The sequence below is a fragment of the Rhinichthys klamathensis genome, unplaced genomic scaffold, assembly GCF_029890125.1.
Source record: "Rhinichthys klamathensis goyatoka isolate OS25496 unplaced genomic scaffold, OSU_Roscu_1.1 h1tg000040l_1, whole genome shotgun sequence".
NCBI lineage: Eukaryota > Metazoa > Chordata > Actinopteri > Cypriniformes > Leuciscidae > Rhinichthys > Rhinichthys klamathensis.
Window position 1 is genome coordinate 10,450,730 of NW_026606587.1, and position 22,837 is coordinate 10,473,566.

Sequence of the window (22,837 nt, forward strand, 5' to 3'; positions counted from 1 at the left end):
TTAACTTTGCTTTAACAGCACGTCCCTGTTCTTTAGCAGGGTGACACCTCATAATTAAAAGCTATTATAAAGTCAAAATTAAAAACTTTACAAGTAGAAATATGAAAGAAAGATTACATTCTAACTATGTTCTGTGTTTGATGACATAAAAAAACTGGGTTTTCACATAAATCAACAAAACAAGACTTGTAATAATCTGCCTCTCCTCAACACAGTCACACCCTCTTGGCAGCTACTCATCATCTGGAGTGCATTATGGGTGTTGAAATGTGGCAAAACACATGAAATATTGCAGGGGGTGTATGGAAAGTATGCGGTTTTATCTAGTGCATATGGTATCTGACTTGGCACTGGCCAGACTGGAGTTTGAATTTATCACAGCATATCAAAAAGTTTCCAGAAGCCACATGCCAGACGAGTGCCTCTTCCGCTCAAGTAGTTCTATGCACACTCTATACTTGAGCTGAAGTGGTACTCAGCTAAGTATGCACTATTTCTGGAAGAAGGAAGCAGTAAGTTCACATTTGAAGGTGATTTTACAGTCGGAGAGTTGCATCCGGACTGATCTCATCAGCAGACTGTGCCGTTTTTGTCTCTCTCTCTCTCTACCTGTTGACAGATGGCTCCGGTCATGGTGACTGGAAAAAGTCGTACGATGCCCCGGCCCAGATTCTCTCTCTTCCTTTGCTGGCTGAATAACTTCAATTCTTTCTTCTCTTCTTCATCCAGAGAGTTACAGTACTGAGGCTATGCACACACACACACATACATTTACAATACTGTTACAGCTCACGCAAGACCAACACAGACTTACAACATGACATTCTTACAATGCTATTAATGTATTCAGGCCAATATGAATGATGAATTCATGAAAAAGTATGTGAGGGGTTGTACCTCGCTGTCATGGGCCGGCAGCTGGTGCAAGAGCTGTTTAATACGGTATCGTTCTCCTGGACTGTTCACGTACGGAACCTTGTCTTCTGGAATACAGCTGAAGTATTGATAAACCTGTACGTACAAGAACACAAATACACACATATAATAGTGTGACAGTTTATGTCTGGGTCCTTATGAAATCCTTTTTATTTTTCCCCAAATTCCGTTATTTTTCCCAAAATTCTTTTTTTTTTTTCATCAAATGATTTGATTTTTAAGTTTTAATAGTTTTATTATTATTAAATTGAGAAATACATTCTACTGTTCAATAGTAATATTTTTCCTAAAGTTAAACCAGTTCGCAAACCAGTTTCATTTGAACAGAAAAGCAAGCGTGGGTGATTTTGCATCTCTAATGGTCTAAATGGGCAGTTACTGGCCAGGATAAAATGAAATGCAGAACTGAACATCAACACTGGCGCTACACAGGACAGCTGAGGTGATGTTTCTTGTCCTTCTTGAAGCTTGACAGTCTTGTTTCATTGTATGAAAAAGAGAAGCTTGAGTGGATTTAAGAGAGGCTGTGATTGGCTGATTCACTTAACGCTTTACTTTGACGTCATTGCATCTATAGATTCTCCTGAAGACGGTCTCCTCACCTGTTCAGGCTTGATTCCGGGCGGCACCCAGGCGTATTCTTCCGAGGCGCAGCCCGAGTCGTCATCGGATATGGAGTGCCTCTGGAAGTCTGACACCAGCTTCATCATCATTCTCTCCAGCTGGCCGGGCACCGAGCGCACCACATGCTCTTCCCGCACACACTTACAGTGCACACAGATCTTCCTGTGGAAACAGGTCAGCAGAGGGGTGTTGAGTGGACAGGCTGGACACTGACAATCCAACACAACTGAAAATGACACTTTCAACACAACTGTTTAGGATTTGGGGGGGAAATAAGGGAATGAATTTGCCCTGCACCATATTGAAAAATAAAACTGACATCGCAATATTTTCTGCGATATATATATAGTGATTTGAATAGCTCTATTTGGAAAGAAAGAGTCATTCTGGAATGATTTGGGTGGTTTTGAGAGCTGAAAAATGACTTTTTACTCTGAAGAATGGTTTTAAGCATGAAATCCTTTTAGGGCTGAATGATTTAAAATCTGGGTGTTCATACTTTTTTTGGTTTAATAAAAAATAAAACTCTTTCCATTTGAGTTTTTATAGGCCACATTCACACAATTTTTGACCAATTCAATGCGATTATAAAATAACAATAATTATGATTTAATTGTGATTATTATTAAATATATTAACACAAAATATTGTAATAATACATTTTATTTTACTTTAAACTTTATTTATTTTTTGATACTTTATTTTAATAAAATTACAATACTAATATTTACGTCTAAAGGCCCTTGCACTGAGTTAAAAAATAAATACGACCTCACGTTATGTCAATCACGCTTGCACACTGCCTCCGAAACTTTCGTCCGTCATAAAAAAAAATTGGATCGCGTTAAATTTTCTGCGTTCTTCGCATCCGTAGCAAGCAGTTTGAATGGTGTTTTGATAATTCAGAGCCACCGAATCACGAATACGAAAAATGCATACGAAAATTTCGGACTCAGTGTGCAAGGGCCTTTAGGGCCATATTTACTAACAGCTTGCAACAGTGCAAACCCTCTTTTGGCGTTAAAAAACTACTGTCAGGATTTACTAAAGAAGACACAGTGAAAAATGAACACTGAAAAGACATGGACAGGGTTATTTTTGCAGCTGACCTTATTGCATATGCATTTGTAGGAGTTTCCCTTTCAGACTCAATATTTATGGGTGGAGAGTATTTAAATGAATCATGCAAGGTGATTTACTAAGGTTTGTGCTAGTCAATTTACTAGTATGTCTGCCATTATTTACCGCACAAAAAAAGCACGTCTTAAACCAGGCGCTAATCTGCGCTGCTCTTGGTAGATTGAGTTGGTCATTATGGAAATGATCCGACTGCATCTGTGTTCTTTAATTTGCTTGTCGTCAGTAGATCATGCGCAGAATTTTACACTCCCATCGGCGCTTTTAAGGGACGCTAATTTGCTCTGTTTAGTAAATCTGGCCCTATATTTCTTCATTTTCAAATGGTTTACCATCAAGCTTTTATGTTGATGGGTTGCAGGCAAATAAATACATGTGCTGCCAGTTTCAGAGTGAAGGCACTGTATGTTCATTTACATCTCAGAACGGCTTGATTCACAGTAAATGATTCAACTGTTCCGAGTCTCTGAAACACTATCATGAACCACACTTTGAAACCGCTAGCACATACTGTATATTTACGCATCCTGCACGATGACAATGGCAATCACACTAACCCATATCGCAACATCACTTTTATTTCGAAATATCACGCAGTCCTAGAATGAATACAACAATGTTTCATAAAAATCATCACTATCTGTTTTTAAATCAGAATTATCTTTTTAATTTGGCTTATAATCAACGAGGAAGTTTTATTGCATTGGATTTTAGTAATTATATTGTATTGTCAAGTTGTTCGGTTTATATTGTGCAGCACATTGGTCAACCCTGGTTGTGTATAATGGTGCTATATATATAACATTGACATTGACATATGAATCAGGTTTATATCAGCCATCGGTCACCCTGCTTTCTAAGATGGAGAATAAAGAAATCATTATCGGTCAAACATTACTCATGAATTAAAAAGAATCCCATTCTTCATTTCTGAATTTGGTCAAACCCTGTCACCAACATTCCTGAGCATCAGCTGACACAACCGATGTTCATGATACCTATTATTACTTCTCAAAACAGACAATCATTTCAGGCCGGTGATTCAAGCCTAAAAGATGTTACATCAACTCATTGACTGCGTTGAAAGCGACCAAAATGACCATCTTTACATTCCACATGTTACTGGTCTTATTGTGAACTATCATTCAGCACACCATGCCAAAGAAAATGTTTGTCTTCATCAAAATTAAATAAAAAAGTTTGCCTATGCTATGACTTTTTTTCCTACATGTTGGTGTCCTAAACATCCACAAAATAAATAAGACCTAATCAAACATCTAACAATACATCTAATCGCACATTAAATCACGATTATAGCTATTCACACATTTCACAAAAAAATCTTAAAATGAATAACACTGCATTGAATGCAAACATCCATACACACACACACACACACAAGTTGTGCATGCAGACAGGCCTGTCCCACTGCATTGGTTTCACACCTCACCCTGAATTAACCTGCTGTTGTCACAGCAATTTAATTAATGGCATCTATTAATGACAACGTGATCTAATGTTTCTGATGAAGACCAGCACAGCAGGTTCATCCATGGCAACTACTGGAACAATGGCAGAGTCACGGATCTTACACTTCACTACACAGCCAAACTCATGCCAACAAAAGCGCTTTAAACCACAAACATACACCAAATGACTTTACACACGATTAAAATCATAACCAAACCAACCTTCACTTTATTTTGTATAGAACCAAGATGTGAAGAAAATATGTATATTCAATCAGTCATCATTTACATCATTGTTCCAAACCTGTGAAACCTTAAAGAAAAAAAATGTAGGTCAGTAGGGGCCGATGTTGTTTTGGACCCCATTGACTTTCATTGTAAGGACAAACATGAAACACTCTTCAATATATATATTTTTTTGAAGATAAAGGAATTCATACAGGTTTAGAACAAAAGGAAGAGTAAATAATTATCAATGATTTTTTTATTTTTAGGTGAACTTTAGGTGAACATACCTGTAATGCATGACATATGAAATAATAGTCAGAAAAATCGAATATTTTGAAATGGAACACACTAAATCTAAACAAAGTTTGCGCCATATTTAATATATCAGGATTTTATGGCTCATATAGTATGATATAGTGAGAATATGGAGCTTATACTTGAGGAGGAGGGGGAAAAAAACATTCAGATGCCCAAACTAAGCAGAAATATGCAATAAGGTGAAGTTGCTGGTATGGACAAAAAGTAAGATGAAATTATTAAATTCCCAATAATATGTGAGATGATATGCACATATATAATATTGAATTATTATAAATGATGTAAAAGTTATTCGCACGTTGGCTTGCCTGTACAGTTTGAGATGTTTTAATATCACTTGAATTTCCTTGATGAAACAATAAGAATTTCGAATTATTTTCTGTAATATTTTATTATTTGAACTTTGCAGTAAGATCTTTATAAAGCCATAGCAGTATAAAATATAGCACATCTCTCCAACCTTACTGCTTGAATAAATTAACAACAATAATCTCTAAAACAACAGATTAAAAGAGAATGAACAAATACGTACGGAATACAGTTCAAGAATCATCCAGAAAATGTCCAGGTGCGACACACTTTTTTTCTAATCCTAATCCTGTCCCACAACACAACAATCCTCGTCATCGGGCTGAGCGCTGCCAGAGACTGATGAGCGGCGGACGCGCGTGTCACAGGCTGAAGACCCGCTCATTGGGCGGCACTGATGATATCACACCACTTGTGTGATCAGTTTTCTCTCTATCTCATGCTGAAAATGAGGTCAAAGCCCGGTCTTCAAGTCCACACGGAGGTGAACGGGAATAATGTGTGTGTGTGTGTGTGTGTGTGTGTGTGTGGAAGGGGTGGGGGTTTAATCCTTCTCAGTACAGTTATGGGATAAGCGCTACTGTTCTCTTAAAGTCAGACATCAGTTCATTTTAATGGACAGCAACGAACGCAGATGAGTGCATACTAAAACAATGTCACTATATCAGTGCGTATATTGTATAACACCTCAGATGGGTTTTGGTGGCAGGGGCGGTATGGACGCGCACAAGCACAGATGGAAGACAAAAGCTGCTTTTCACTGATTTTACTCTCTTCCTCCACCTATCCACCACTCCATTCTACCAATCCCTTCTTCTCCTGATAAGCTGCCACACATGGAAGTCCCCAGCCCAACTTGCTTGTGTATAAAGTCTCTTCTGCTCTCCAAGACTGCATTTATTTGATAAAAAATTCAGTTAAAACAATAATATGGTGAAATCGTATTCCAATTTAAAATATCGGTTTTATATTTTACAATATTTTAAAATCTGAAGCTGAATTTTCAGCATCGTTACTACAGTCTTCAGAGTACATCACACAAATCTTGAATAATAATAATAATATATAAATATTAAATAATAATTAATATTCATACAGCTCCACACAATCTCTGAATGAGAGCTAACAGGAAAGCTTACATAAATGGCATATTTTGTCCTATTGTTCCCAGAAGGGACAAACAAAGATTAGCACACTTCAAAAACAGTGTGGAAACTACACGGCTCAGGCATAAGCACTGGTCAACTGGTTCACCATGCTGGTTAAGCTCTGCTGGCAAAAGCCATCCTGACCCAAGATCAACATGCAATCTGTTGCCAGATGTGTCCTGAAGACACTGATGTCACACACATCTGCCAATCCGGTCATTTATCCTATATATGCACACATATTTACACAGAAAACATTTGTAATATTGTGCCATACCGTCTATGATGAATCAAAGACGATGGGTATGCTCAACACTATTAGGAATGAAGTCCAACTTTTCCAATGCTCTAATGGCTGAACGATGTCTTTATTAGCGCATTGGCACAGATCAATATTTGAATACTTGCAATAAATTCAATACTGAATTATCCAACATATAGTGATGATTTTAATCATGTTTTTATTTGGCAAGTTAATCGTTCCAGTAGGAAGTAAGCTTTCGTGTCCTTTCTGTGTCTCAGCGACAAATAAGTTAGCAAAATTGCTATTTATATAAGCAAATGAGTTATTTCAAACTTTTTAAATGAATTATTTAAAAAAAACTGATTCACACTATTGTTAGTCATTGCTAATTTTTTTCTTTTACAGACTTTAAAATGTTTTCTTATATTGTGGCATTTAAATAATTACAAAAAATTATTCTCTGTGTTAATTTAGCGACAAACTGTGAAAACATACCATAATTAATTAGATTTTTTAAAAACATTATTATTTTACTGTGTGCATTAAACAATTTGAATATAGGGTACAACAGCAGTTATCAATAAAAAATCCTAAAACCCGTCCCTAACCATACAACTTTTTAGAATTAGATTTAAGACTATTATACAAGGATATTAAGGAATCAAGGTTAAGGAATAAAACAATTGTATTGTACCAGAACCAATTCTGCAAACTAATAATGCTGTTTATTAAGATTACAAATCATGTACAGAAAAACGCTGGCATCTTTCTAACTATAATTAAACGCTGATATTTTTATCTTTTACCTCATTAGTTTGATGGAATCATGATGATCTGCCACTTTTAGACACTTCCCCCCAAAGTACAATAATCATGCAACTTAACTGTCAAAGAAAGATATTGAAATTAGAACATTTTAATGTGAATGATAATGTCTCCCACTTTCAGACACTTATTTTCACCACAGTACAATAGTCTCTTAACTTATTAAAAAAGCTAAATATTTCTGTCCGTATAAGCTGTATTAAAAAGCTCCTTATCTGCAAAATCTGAGGACGCATATTTGCAAAATTTGAGACATTCTTTAAAACTGAATAAACACTCCAAAGTAAGTTCCTACAAGCCCATAAACACACTTTTGCCAAACTAACGCCGATACACATTATAATTATCATCATCATCACTGCTATTGCCATTATGATTGACATTCTGTACAAACTTCCTGTCAGGCTAGTTCAAACACAAAACTAAATTGAAACACTTCCCAAGATCATAGGTAACTGAACACTAAGTGATCAGTACTGAGTATATTACCTGTAATCCTGACACTGCAAAATCCCCTTTTAAGAGTTGTAATATGTTGAATTGTTCAGACCTAAGGTGGTTAAAGCAAGTTAGCCATTCTTCAATGACCTGGTAGTGAACAAAACGTCATCCCGCTGGAGCCGAGTCAAATAACAGTGGTCTCTATTGCTCGACTCTTCCCCCTCAGGCCGCTAAAGCCAACACTGATCCCAAACAATAGATTCTCCCTTCACAAGCCCTCCCCTCGGTCTCCTCCCTCACCAACATGTTTCAGATTTCCCTTTTCAAACATGTTCTCTATAACAGCTCATGTGATAGGAAGGACGTACAGTGTGAAGCTGCGTCTCGTTTGACGCTTTCATCTTAAAAGAATATTCTGGGTTTAATACAAGTTAAGCTCACTGGACATCATTTACCACACAAACTAATTTCCACTTGTCCCTCCTTTTCTTAAAAAAAAAAGGTTTATAGCAAAGGCTTATTCGTAAACAGTAAAATACTCAAGTAGAGCCACTAGATGTAAACTTTATGCATAAACTTCAAACTATATCGTTTTCAAGTGAAAAATTCACTTAACCTTTTCTGTGTAAAGTAACATCTAATTTTACACCTCTATTGCCATGACAACACAATGCTATAAACCCTAAAATTACAGTAATTTTTTTTATTAGGGATGAACCAGTATGAAAATTTAGGCCGATACTGATAAACGATAATTCTTTATTTTTGAAAGTCGATAACCGATATATTGGCTGATACATCTAAATCCAAAGTTTTATATCATTTTAAGAGCCTGATTACAAAAACAAAGTCTCACCATTAAAATCCATGTCCCAAGCACACAATTATAATGTTCACATTATAATTTTATGTAACCTATATGACAGACTTTTTTGAAGGGATTTCAATCATATTTCAAGCAATTCGACACCATCATGGATGAAGTGTCTCAGCTGAAGGAAACAATCCATTATTTATCGGCTTTAATATATTGACCAAATATATGACCGATATTTCTTATCGATAGCGATGACATTAAAAATGAACATATATCGGCCGATACCGATATGGTGGCCGATATATTGTGCATCCCTAATGATTATTTAAACAATCTTCCATAAATATTCTAGCTCTTTTTATCTCACAATTCAGACTTTTTTCCCTCCGAATTGTGAGATATAAATTCGCAATTGCGAGAAAAAAGTCAGAATTGTGAGATAAAAAGTCGCAGTTATCTTTTAAATTGTTTTACCCCGTGGCGGAAACAAGCTTCCATAGTGCTGTGCTGAAGAGTTGCAAACGTAAAAGTGAGTAATCAAAGGATCCGGTTTAAAGAACAGATGGACACTTTCTGGTGCGGGTTTCATGGTGGCAGCAATAAGCGGTTGAGTAATAACTGCCTGGCTCTTCACTGGTAATTCAACTACTATTATCCTGCCAGACTCTCTTATCATGGCCAGGAGCTCACTGGTAACTCAATCAAATTCTCACAAGAGCTTGACAACCTCCAGGACAACTGCCTTGGACAGTTGTCAGCTTGTACTACAGCAGACACTGTACTTGCACAGCTTGTACTACAGCAGACACGCATGACAAGATGGACGTTCTCTCCGGTGCTTGTGCTCAGCTGGCACAGATTCTGGGACCAATCTATCATTCACAGGCTTTTCATCATCCTGGCATGCAAAATCCAAAAACCTTCTAGCTAAATCAGACCCAAGTCACAAAAATATGGACTTTTGGTGTGTTTCAAAATTAATTTTGGCCCAGTAAATAATGCAATTATGATTTTAAGGTTTTTTCAGTTCATGCTAATAAATTCAGGGTGGGAAATGAACGTTTCTTCCTCCATCCACAGTTGCTGATGAATCACAGATTGTGGCACCTACATTTCATTTTTTGATGGTCCCATACTGGAGGGGTCGGCAACCTTTTTGACATGAAGTGACATTTTTCCTTTAGTTTGTTTGTTTTCAGGTTTAAATTACACTTTTATATGTTTAAAAAAATAAGGGCAAGAACTAATACAAAAAATAGATGTATATCTGTCAAAGGCTATGTAATAATTGTGATAAGGAATTAAAAGTGTGTATTTCACTCTGTAAATTCAAGAAAATGTTTAAAAACAAACGTGATAAATAATTATAAACTCAATTTGAATAATTTTTGTATGTAATATTTAAACTACTGTAACAATATCTGAAATGTGTACCTTTGTAATCATGTATGTACATTTTGGAAAATGTCTTATGTAACTGTTTGTTTATCTTGTATGAATCAAATCCAGTGAGAAGAGTGATGCTCATTAGATAAATATGTATAAAGGGTAGGCATAATAAGCAAAGGCTTCAGCCTACACCTCTTTCGGTTATTATGTATATTTTTTCTTTACTATGGAAAATTGTCTATGAGCGCCAAAATACATTTTTGTTGAGTTGAAATTGAATTGAATTTCCAATGGGCCTGTTTACACCTGGTCATTCATGCGTATTTACTGATCGGATCTATCCTTTTTGTTAAAACTGTTCCCTTTACACTTGGCAACATAAGTATGTCTCCACAAAACCAATATGAATCTAATCTGCTAAATCTAATTCTAATGCTGGATTTTCTAACGCTGTCATATCTGGCTAGCGGGAGCCGTTATTACACGCATCTTTATATTTTACCATTTTGGGAAGGGTTAAATTTACATATGTGGCTTCAACAACCAGTTTCATCTGGAATGGGAAAAAATTCCATCTCTTTCGGAGGGCATTTACCCCTTGGTTTTTTTTTCCACAATTGGACAGCTATCCGCTATCATTTTTATCATTTTTATGTGTGTGGAATGTTTAATATGCCTCTATATTCTTGGTTGAATATCACATTAATGTATAGCATTAATGTTCAAGCTGACTTGCATGGTTTAATTCTCAAACTTTAATAGCAGGCCATTTATAACTCTTAACTTAATAAAACAATTTATACTTTATTAAAACACTGAATGAAATACATAATAATAATTATTATTATTACATACACCTGTTGGCACGCGTGACATAGGTTGCCGCCCTCTGCCAAAACCGAATATAATACATTTAATACATATTATATAGCCTACATAATATACAGAAATATATTATTTGTATTAGAATAAGACAGATATATTATCAACTTTGGCGGATATTTGGTATTTTTTGATAATTAGTATCAGCTGATAAATGTTTATGTTTGGCTGATGTGTGTGGGAATGGGACTTTTATTTTGACAGCGCTAACCCTTAGCAGATAACAGAGTACCAGTGACCAACTTGAACCAATTGTGAAATTAGAATGAGTGAGTGTGACATGTGAAGGCCCTCTGTCCTCTGCATTTAACCCATCCAAGATAGAGCACACATAAGGAGTAGTGAGCAGTGAACACACACCCGGAGCAGTGGGCAGCCATTTTTGCTATGGCACCCAGGGAGCGATTGAAGGCCCAGTGCCTTGCTCAGTCATTCCCTGCCAGTAATGAGAATCGAACCCGCAACCTTGGGTTACCAGTCTGACTCTCTAACCATTAGGCCACGACTGCAGAACCATTTCCACGAATGAGGAAATCGTTTGCCCTCACGTGAAATTCCAGATTAGGCTACTATTGAAATTTCTAGATTTCACTTGTGAAAATTTTCCAAACAACCATAAATGTGACCGCACCTTTAGGTAGCTGACATGTGACAATCATAAACAATGTAAAATGTAACATTACATTTAACTAAAATATTTTTAAAACATAAAATGAATAAGAAAAGTCTGCCACGCATTTGAGTGATCTCAGCGAGTTATGGGCTAGGTGCACAAGATGGCGCCTGTGAGCTTCGGCAATGCGAGTGTGTGCATGTTTATTTCCGCTCGTACTCTTCCGGTCTCAGCGGCGTTCGCATTTACGACAAGGAGAAAATTATATATGAAACCTGGTTAGATATAATGAATGTTTTTTAAAGAAAACATCAGATTTTATATATGAATACCTGTGTTGAGGAGCTACTTTGAAACTCTACTTTGCTGAGTTACAAGCTATTGATCATTTAGTAGTTCAACTACAGTCAAGCCACCCTTTAGAGTGCTAGTTAGTGGCCTAATAAAATTAGTTATTTAAATTATTCAACTGTCTGTTTCCATTCAGGTGACCATCACAAAAACGCATAACAAAATACATACCTTTAACAAATTACAAAATATATATACATTTTTTTTATAACTAGATCAAAAACATAATGAACAGCAGCAGTTTATTTCAACATATTTCTCTATCTGTTAAGTAATGCTGTTCTTTTATACTTCCTATTCATTAAAGAATACTGAAAAAATTTATCATGGTTTCCACAAAAAATATTCAGCACAAACTTTTTTTAAAGCTATCATTCATAATAATAAGAAATGCATTTTGAGCAGCAGATCATCATATTAGACTGATTTCTGAAGGATCATGTGACACTGCGACTGGAGTAATGATGCTGAAAATTCAGCTTCGCCATCACAGAAATAAATTATATTTAAAATATGTGACCATGGACCACAAAACCAGTCACATGGGTCAATTTTTTGAAATTGAGATTTATACATCACATGAAAGCTTTCCGTTGACGTATGGTTTGTTAGGCTATAGGACAATATTTGGGCGAGATACAACTATTTGAAAATCTTAAATCTGAGGGTGCAAAAAAAATCTAAACATTGAGAAAATCGCCTTTAAAATTGTCATGTTCGCGATTGTGGTGCATTCACAAAAATAAATGTTTTATATATTTACAAAATATCTTCATGGAACATGATCTTTACTTAATATCCTAATGATTTTTGGCATAAAAGAAAAATCGATAATTTTGACCCATACAATGTATTTGTTGGCCATTGCCACAAATATACCCGTGCGACTTATGACTGGTTTTGTGATCCAGGCAGGGTCACATATATTAAAAAAAAAAACTGTTATTTGAAATTGTAATAACATTTCACAATATTCCTGTTTTGACTGTATTTTTCATCAAATAAATTCAGTGAGCATAAGAGACTAAATTAACAAACCTTACCGCCCCCAAACTTTTAAACGGTAGTGTGTATATAAATAAAAACACTTTGGAATTCAAATTTGAATAAAGCTCAACTGGAAACACACTGATAAATGTTGCTAATACAGTAAGTAGCATTGCTACTTTAAGTTACTCCCCAACACATGATCTGATTCGAACCTAAAGAAAGATGAAAAGAGTGTGACATAATGAAAGGGAATGAGAATGAGTAAAAGAGAGCAAGACAATGATTAAATTAAGAAGCACTGAGACAGAAGAGGGAAACGCAGAGAGGAGGGTAAGTGTGAGAGTCTGATGGCTCCATTCCTGCAGTCTTGGCAGCAGAAGGACCTGAAAGGACTAATCTTATTAGTCGGACAGGAGGAATTAGGACACAAAATAGGGGGCCAGACGGGTGGACATGGGGGAAAGAGTCTGTGAAGAAAAGAACTGAATCAGAATGGGTAGAATCTGAGAAAATGAAATGTTACCGCAATGGACAATAACGTCACTGCAACGAACGTTGATTTTTTACGCAACGCTTGTTGAGCACAATCTGAATAGGCTCTTTACATAGATTAAAGCAGTGTTTCCCAACCACACTAGTGTTGTCAGGTGTGCCGTGGAAAATGATCAAAAGGTAAAAAAAAATATAATAAATGCTACGTCGCTGTCAAGCCGAAACCTCGTCTCTATATTTCGTAAATTTATTTGTTTTTAAAATTCAATGCTATTGGTCATCCTTTACGCCTGTATGTGGGTTTTACAAATATTTAACCAATGAAAATTATTGGAAAGAGCTTGTGACTAAACCTCGTAACCTCGTGCTGCACGCAGTTTGGAGAGAGATCTCTGCTTGTTTGCAATGCAAAGGTAAATAAAGCACTGATGTCTGAATAAGTACTGATTTTTCTTTAATCAAGAAACACTACGGGCCCTATCATACACCCAGTGTATACACCCAAGTGTTTTTTGCTATTTGAGGAACTGAAATAGACTGCGCCATTGACCGACTGAAACCTGGTCTAAAGTCAATGGCACAATATTTCTTTTGTTATTTAAAGAGCGGGTTAGTAATATGCGCCTATAGGCGGGTCCACAACGCCGAACACTTTGTCCCGCAGATCCGTTTCCTCGCTAGAGAAGCGTTCAGTTTTTCCGCTCGCAAATACCGTCATGTAAATAGCGAATCCGCCATGGCGCGAGCAGAACTGTCTTTAAAGGGAATGGGAGATGAGACTCTGATTGGTTTATTGCACGTTACGCCCGAAACACACCCATTACTCATTAAAGGTGAACTAAGTAACTTTTTTACCTTAACCGAACAGCTTTGGAGTCACTGTAATGTTTATATTACTGATTTCGTGTTGAATGGTGGTCGTCTCGCACCCCCCTGGTGCCTGTGAGCCACAAAACCACCCTTGCAACTTTGGGCCGGCAGGCCGCCGGCCTCAGTGTTAGGAAGTATCGTGTGATATCAGGTCTCGCGAGGTAACGAATTGCTTTACGGCAAAAAAAACAGATCTGATAAAATTCTGATAAAATGAGCATCAAACTGAAATAACCCGGCGCCGTATACATGTGGTGTTCGAGGCGCACATACAATACAGACTGCCGACAGTTAAACAGGGCGCGCGCAGCTCTTAAAGGGGCCATACCTTATTTCCACTCGTTACAGCGTCCATCCTACTGAACAGGTACCGGTGTACAGGGGGAGGGGATCCGGCCGTGAGTGCGAGTGAGTGCGAGCCATCTCTGCGTGAGTGCTATTCACGACAGTACAAGTACTCCACAGCAACTCTAGGGGTCGCTGTTTGACAAAAACGGATTTCCTACTTAGTGCTGCTTTAAGAGAATAGGGACAACCCTTTAAACCATGCGCCGGGTGCGCTGACCATTTGTCCCGTCGTTAAATTAGCAAAAGTGGATTCAGACACTGAGTGCACTTGTGCTGTGCGTTTTAGACCATGCGCTTAGATTGTTAAAATAGGGCCCTGCCTATAAAAGCTAATGTTTTTTTTTGTATTTTGAAGAGAGGAGAAGAGTCTAGTTGTAGCCAATATACTGTTTTAAATATCCTGTGCATATAGCGCTTTGCTTATAGGCTAGCGCTTCATCTTTTATATCATGAGATTTAAAACCGCACACATAGCAATAAACTTTATATATACATATACTTCTGTAATTCACTGGTCAAAAACCTCATAACTCCATTTAAGCTTGATTCTCATCAGATGTTATTATTATAATGACACATGCATGTCTGACCAATTATAAAGCCACAATACCAACTTTGATGACACTGTTTAATTATTTAAAAAACATGAGGTCTCCACCCGACAGCGACGATTTGTAAATTTTTTGTTTTATCAACTACCCGTATGACCTTATTGTGTTCATATTTGATTTAAGCTCAAGTTTCACATTAAATGTGAGTAATATATACTTTTAATATGACATTTGTAGCAATGCATGTTTGTGCAATTTTCGTACTTTAGTGGTTAGTGGTGTGCAGTGGGATTTTTTACATATCAAAACTGTGCTGTGGCAAAAAAAAAAAAAGGTTGGGAAACACTGGATTAAAGCAACACATTGTCAGATTAAAATGATGTAGTGCAGATCTAGATGTGATTGTTTCTGTGCTCTGGATTAGATTGTAGCATATGAATAGTGATTCACTTGAAGAATGGGCAACAGATTAGATTTGGATGATGTTGATGTATGACTCTGGACAGAAGCGCAGGCATGAGAGTGAAGAGTGCAGTAAGAAGATTTATGGGGACTTTCTGCTCTGTTCATTTACACAGAGCAGACAGACACACACACACTGGGGAGTTAAATAGACCAACAATGCCAAAAGCTAGTGCTGTCCCACTAATTTAAAGTGAGAACAGAAGTCACGCGCACACATTCATTTACAGCAGAAGGACCCTGATACATCCCTTAAAAAGAGGCTTTTGCATGTGGTACGCTGCTCTCTATAAATACCATTTTATTTGATGTATTTATTTGATTTTATATATATATATATATATATATATATATATATGCCTATATGAAAAAATACTACAATTATAAATACAGCAAAAAAATGTGTGTGTATATATATATATATATATATATATATATATATATATATATATATATATATGGGTCAGTAATTATTTGAAGTAAAAATAAAGAAAAAATATAGATAAAGCAGTAAAGACTTTTACATTGTAACAAAAAAAATCTATTTCAAATGAATGTTGTTCTTTTTAAAGGGGTCATATAATGTCATTTTCATACAAGTTAATTTGATTCTTTAGGGTCTAAATGAATTGTTTGTAAAATACTTTAATTAAAAATTCTCGTTAGTATTGTAAGAAAACACTAATTTTACCTGGTAAAAAACAGCTCTGTTTTCAGCACGCCGTTTCAGTGCATATGCCTTTAAATGATAATGAGCTTCGCTCACTCCGCCCCTCTGTTCTGTGGGGCATTTTGACACATCGCACGTGGAGTGTTGCCTTGACAACAGTTGAGGGTATATTTTGGAGAAAGAATGGCAGCGGGAGTGTCTGAGCTCTCAAGCGATTTGCAAAGATTAATATAAAGGTTAATACAATTTTACACTCACTTCTTCTGGAGGTGCAGCAGGAACACGAATAGTTACCGATTCTTTTTTCAGGAGCAGCTTCTTAGCAAAACCAGCTTTATACTGACCCTCGTTTATAAAGCAGTCTGCTGAGAAAAGATTCGCGAATCGCACAAACATGAAAGCATTGACGTTGCTCGTGGGGAATATTCCCTTCGAAAACAAACTCAGCCACTGTGTCTTCAGCGGTTCGGATTTAGGAACATTAAAATGACTGCTGTGTTCGTTATTACACCCAAGAACAGAACACCACAATCGCTTAGACGCCATTCTGCTCCAGTGTATCAATAATGACGGACTATGATGACAGCTCGCTCAGGGCAGGTCTGTGTTGAAACGCTGCTGTCAATCAACAATCGTGGGAGGGGCTTCCGACCGTGTGACGTCACATGGTCGAACGGCTTGATTTGAGGCAGGGGAAAACATAAGGAGATTAAAACAAAAACACTGGATAGATTTTTATCATTTTATGATGGTTGTGTACAGGCACTGCCAACACACATTTCAGTACAATCAACTTGAAAAAGTGCATGTACCATTATATGACCCCTTTAACCCTCTGGGGTCGGCCGTTTTTTCCTTATCAGTGCAAAAGAGAATCAAATTACTCAGTTTATTTTGATCTTACATATAAGTGTTGTACATCATTAGATCCTGTTAAGTGTCTATTTTTTTGTGGATACTCACAATAAAAACAAAGTGTTGTGCTTTTCGTCAAATAAACAAAAATAAACATGATGCGCGTTTTGCCTTCTCTCTGTCAGTGAGGTCCATTCTGAAACGCGTCCGAAAAATGAACTGTAACTCAGTCAATACTTGTCACAGAGATACGAGAGATTTCTCTTTATGAAGCTGAAATTCTCTTCTTTTAAATGAAGTAATTTATTTTTTTTAAAAATATTTCCAGTTTATGTAATCCGTTTGAAACCAAGGAGAGATACAGTTTTTTCGTTCTCCCTTCATTATCTTTAAGTGTGTGTGTGTGTGTGTGTGTGTGTGTGTGTTACATGAAACTGCAGTATGACTTTAGTAAAAAGAATGATCATTACCATATTAAAGGCAATGCCTCGCAGTTTGGTCAAAAAAATAAATCTGATTTTCAAGCCCCAAATTACTTTAGTAGTTCATTGATGCACAACCAAATTATATCAGAAATTATTTATTCATTAGGCAATCCTGCAAAAATCTATTTTGTGCATCTGAAAGATACAATCTCCAAGACTGTTACTAGATCTGTCAATATTTTTGCATGCTATATCAAGCTTTCATGAGTTTAATTATCTTTTATTTTAATATATTTTTAAAATATATTTTAATATATTTATACTTTAATTTTTATTTCAGTTTTAGTTTTAGTATTTACTTCAACTTAAAGATATTCATTTCAGTAAGTTGTCAAGGCAACATTTTTAAGTTTATTTTAATACATCAGATTTATTTCAATTGCCAAAACCAATTTTAAATAGTTTGAGTTATTATTTACTTAATTCATTAATCATTTAACTTTGAAGATTTTATCCAACTTCTAAAGACAATTTCCCCCCAACATACAGCTATGTGACACACACACACACACACACACACTGGAATGCCTCATGTCCTTTTGCATTCGTTCCAGGTCATTGTCTGGCTTCTTCACACACCCGCTGGCAGTTGAAGGTAAGTGTTTCTGAGGTATACGAGTGTGTGTGTGTGTGTGTGTGTGTGTGTGTGTGTGTGTGTGTGTGTGTGTGTGTGTGTGTGTGTGTGTGTGTGTGTGTGTGTGTGTGTGTGTGTTTTAAAACATGGTCCAAATCTGACCTGACTGTGAGGACAAATGTTTGTAGTAGTCAACATTTGAAGTGGATCAAAACCTTTCATCAAAGTTATAGGCTACATGAATTTTGTCTTAGGACAACTTTGATAAACTTTTTTGATCCACTTCAAATGTTGACTACTGTGCTTTCAGTCAGATACATATTAAAGGTGTGTAAGTACTGTTTTGTTATATTTTATGTTGTGCTGGCCGATACAGTCTTGGACTGCATACTGATGTGTGGATGTAGCATCACACAAAAGCAAAAGCTTCCAAAAACAGATGCCATTTTCTGATGCCATATTCACGTGTGAAGTTTGCTGTATGCCGCATTCAAAACTGTCTTATAACCGGGGGGGTTACTGAGACAAAGCATCTGGTATTCGGTTGGTCATGTGACCAATAAGAGGAGAATAAAACAGCTTTTCTAGACTCCATGACAAGATAAAGTGCTATTTGGGCAATTCTTTAGGGATTTTTACAGTGGTAAATTGGTGCACAACAAGAAGTAATTGCCATAATCAAACTATCAATCAGTCAATTCATCTGCTTTCTGAAAAAAGAGACATCAAACACAGCTAAACAGCAGTCACATGGTCTATTTGTGATTGTTTTTTTGTTAAGAAAACACAGAAAAAAAGATCAACAGCTGGCATGTATTAACGTCACAAACCGCCCTTTGGATTCTTATTTCTGACATCTAAAATTAATCTGATGGAAACATAATCTACAGCTCTGAAATATATACATACTGAATATATATAGTGTGCCTGTGGCCATGACTTCAGAAATATTGTATTTACTGGTCAATGGGACTCCACATTATGGGACTTATCTGAATATTTTTAAGTGTGGATAATGTTGGCTTGTCTAATGGCGTACAGTGAAGAGTGGTTAGTGTAAACACTGTGCGGCTCTCATTACCTGCTCTGGAAATATGATTAGACGTCTTGCGTTACACACAAGAATCCCAGGTCTCACACACAACGCGCGCACGAATCTTTCCCTGACAGACTGCAGTTAATCAGCACTGTCTTCCATGCTTTCCTTTTCCTCTAGGAACTTAATTTCAAAACAAACGCATAACTAAAACAACAATCCGAGATGTTATGTCTGAGGATGTTATGTTTCCGTCTGCAGATTGTCAGGCCTGGGACGAATGTCCTTCAAAAGTGAGTCGAGGGTGGGATCCGTGGCCTAGCGGTTAGTACACATGATTGAGCTTTTGTGCTCATAACAAATGTGTTCATTTGAATCTGGCTCTCATAATTTTCATGTGAATAAAAAGAAAGGACAAGGACATTTTTCCTCATCTAGTATGGAGCAGTTTTAGCGCTCCTGTCTTACCTCCATCCGTGCATGCGGAAGCCAGGACACTGTTCTCCACAGCGCATACACGGCTGCCCCCTGTCCGGATCCTCATCCTCGGTCTGCACACAGAGAATTACACACATTTTCAATATTATTTACTTCATAATTTATAGGGCCAGATTTTTTAAACAGGGCAAATTAGCATGAGAGCGCAATCCCAAGAAGTCTAGGACCGGCACTGAAACGAACAATGATGTCCCACCATGAGTGCAGGTTGCATTTTGTGAATCTCTCTGCTGATGATGTCATAACAAAAACTTGTGGAAATGTGTACTTTCAGAGAATGTTACGGAATCAGATTAAGCTAAAATAAAGTTAAAATAAAAAATGTGGGGAGTGCATGCATGTGTGTTGTATAAATACAATCTCTGGCATACTATATACATCCAGCTGACTTTGACGTGTATTTTATGACCTAAAACATACTAAAAACAACCAGGTAAATAATTCACTCGGATGTCGTCAAAGGGAGAGTTCACTCAAAAAAATCAAAACTCTGTCATCATTTACTCATTTATGTTGTTTCAAACATTCTGTGAAACACAAGAGATGATGTTGGGAAGAATATTTTTTTTGGTGACCATTGACATCCATTGTATCATAACAATCATAACACCCCCATGTACAAAAAAATATCTTAAAATAAAGAAATTCAAAATACATTTTCATTTTTGGGTGAACTATCCCTTTAAAAAAATACATTGCAACTACAATTAAACTTTCTTGGTGATTATGGTCATTTTATTTGAAAAGTGTTGCATGGTTCATACTTTTTTTTTTTTTATCTAACAACGACTTTTTAGTATTATAGTAGTATTTTTAGTACTTGGTTATTTTTATTGGTGTTGCAGACAAGTTGCTAGTATTTTTTTTTTTTAAATATCATGTGCTGGTGACGCATATAATATCCCAAATAAGATTATTTGTTTTTCTAGGTCTGCGAGTCCAACAGGGCCGGATTAGCATGAGGGCTAGGCGGGGTTGAAGCCTAACTCGCCATCAGGAGCACCAGAACTGGATATTAAGTTCTAGTATTTACTGGAGCGCATGAGAAACAAACACCAAAAGCCAAGTGATGAATCTGCGGTATCTGATCAAACCGCACACACATCCAGCAGTTGCAGTGAGAACAGCTGGACTGGTGCTTTTGCCTCTCTATTGAAGTGATAACCAGCGCCAGTCACTTGACCCATTTGAATTCATGTGAACTGTCCCGTAAACGTAGCTGAAACCAGATTGAATAGCTCCGGCCATGTAAACTGCATATTTTAGTCATCAGATTAGAATTGTTTTAAGTTTTAGTAGACTAAATATAAGATTTTAGTCGACTAAATCTACAGTAGAATAATTGGTGTGGACACTCTTCTTATGTTGGAGATTTGATTTGTTTTTAAATACTATTTTTTCCTGTGGTAGAAAGCGTTGTGGCACCAAGATAGGCTACTGTGAAGGGGGCCCTTGTGTTTGCTATAGACCCAGTGTGTTTTTAATCCAGGCCTAAAATCCAACACTCATTTCTCCAACAAAACACACAGTACCGACGGTGAAATGCAGCAGAAGTAGATTTATCTACTGTACAACTCCACTTCAGGCTGTGTTTAGCCTCAAGGTCTTCTGCTTGTTTGTGGGAACAAATAAAGCAATAAAACTGAGAACTTGTTCTTCAAAACCTCCAAGTGACGCGATTAGGGTGTTTGAAATCTTTGACGTGCCTATATACGGCAAGACAACAGCCATAAAACTTAAACACCTGGTTTGCTCTCTCACACACACTGAGGGCGAACCCAGAGTCTTAACATGCTAGATGCTTTTTGTTCTTCAGATAGGCTACACAACGACAGAAATAGGTATCAAGTTGTGTATAATATAGTATGTAGTATACCTTCACTGTACCATGGTACAATTTGTTGAGAACAAAGTATAAGCATGAAATGAAAACCTGTTACGCACTTAATTTGACAAAACAAGTTAGTGCATATGTCGTGACAATGAAATGCAAGAATACACTTTTGTTAAACATAATTTGAAGATCTTAGTGAAGATTAATGCAGAGGAGGAACACTAATAAGCTTTGTGTACTATGAAAGCGCCGTCAGGATGAGCGAGCGTGAGGGAGAGCCGGACTGCAGCCGGACGGCGGCCTCTTGTCGCCAGGAACGAGAGATCTATGGAAACACGCGTGCTAAAACAAACACTGCCTGTAAGATCAGTGAACTCTAACACTTCACTGAACCGAGACCGGAGCATTGCTATTCACTGCTGAGAAAGAGAGGGGACAGGATCTTTGAGTGTTTTTTCTTCTCTGAATAGTTAATTGCATTAGCCTGTTTAAAAGAAGGAATAGGAGAGAAGGAAGGAGAGAAGGAAGGGGGAGGTATGAGAAAAAAAAAAAATCTCACAAGCGTTTATTATGTGTCGCCTTGTACAGACAAAACTGTAGATAGTCCAAGAGTTCTGAGAAAAACAAAATTGCCACGTTCACAAAATAAGATCTGGCATCAAACTAGTAGGGTTATAAAAAGAAAAACCTGCCATTCAGGTCCAAAGCTGGTAGTGTTCAAGAATTTGATTTTAATGTACTGTTATGAACTGAAAGAATTAAAGGCTGCATTGTATTGCAGTTACAGTATATAAGACAACAATCAATGCATAAATGTGGGTTTGAATTACATTAATTTTTGTATTTATAAAACTGATATTATTAAATAGATATATCAGGGACATTTATCCCAGACCAATATACTTAATCTAAAGCAAAAGTCAGTCGGTGTTACACAGACTTTTGGGAAATACCCAAAAGGGCTTTTCACACTGCGCTTAAGCCTTGTTTATCGTCGTTCTAAACACCGCTTTTAACCCTGGGTAAAGGAACGTTTCACACTTGTAATTTAGAAGAGGGGTTACTGCTTTTCACACAGGAAACCATTGAAACCCCCTCTTCCGGAGCAGTGTTAAAGGTTCTCTAAGCGATCCTGGGTGACGTCACTTCTTGTTGACGTTCGAACTATTGTCAAACAAAACGGAGGCTAGCTAGACCCTCCCTCCTCCTCATCCGCACACTAACCCCCCAAACCACACCCCCAAACCCTTCTTGTCGGTCATTGGCTGGAATAGTTTATTATGTTTCAGGGAGCGGGTCGCTGCAGTTTGCTTTTGTTGCTGTTTGTGGAGCCTGGGCTGTCTACAGAGATCGCGTTTCTTTACAGTGTGTTCAGGGGACAGGCAGCCAGCGGTTAGTGAGGAGATGTTTGCTGTATGTGACAAAAAAAATTTTGCCCTAA

General features: G+C 37.0%; 1 protein-coding gene across 3 annotated transcripts in view; it reads right to left on the reverse strand.

The window, feature by feature from the left end:
* prickle3 (prickle homolog 3) overlaps nucleotides 1-22,837 on the reverse strand; it is a 41,880-nt gene that overhangs the window by 13,259 nt on the left and 5,784 nt on the right. Inside the window, exons 2-5 of one of the 3 annotated variants that reach the window (XM_056246829.1) lie at nucleotides 19,533-19,615; nucleotides 1,539-1,722; nucleotides 898-1,011; nucleotides 610-747 (exon numbers count right to left, since the gene is read on the reverse strand). In XM_056246829.1, coding sequence (XP_056102804.1) covers nucleotides 610-747; nucleotides 898-1,011; nucleotides 1,539-1,722; nucleotides 19,533-19,615 — 519 coding nt within the window. Of the gene's footprint in view, nucleotides 1-609; nucleotides 748-897; nucleotides 1,012-1,538; nucleotides 1,723-5,244; nucleotides 5,345-7,727; nucleotides 7,903-19,532; nucleotides 19,616-22,837 lie in introns of those variants that run through there. The other 2 variants (XM_056246831.1, XM_056246830.1) reach the window with 2 other exon arrangements.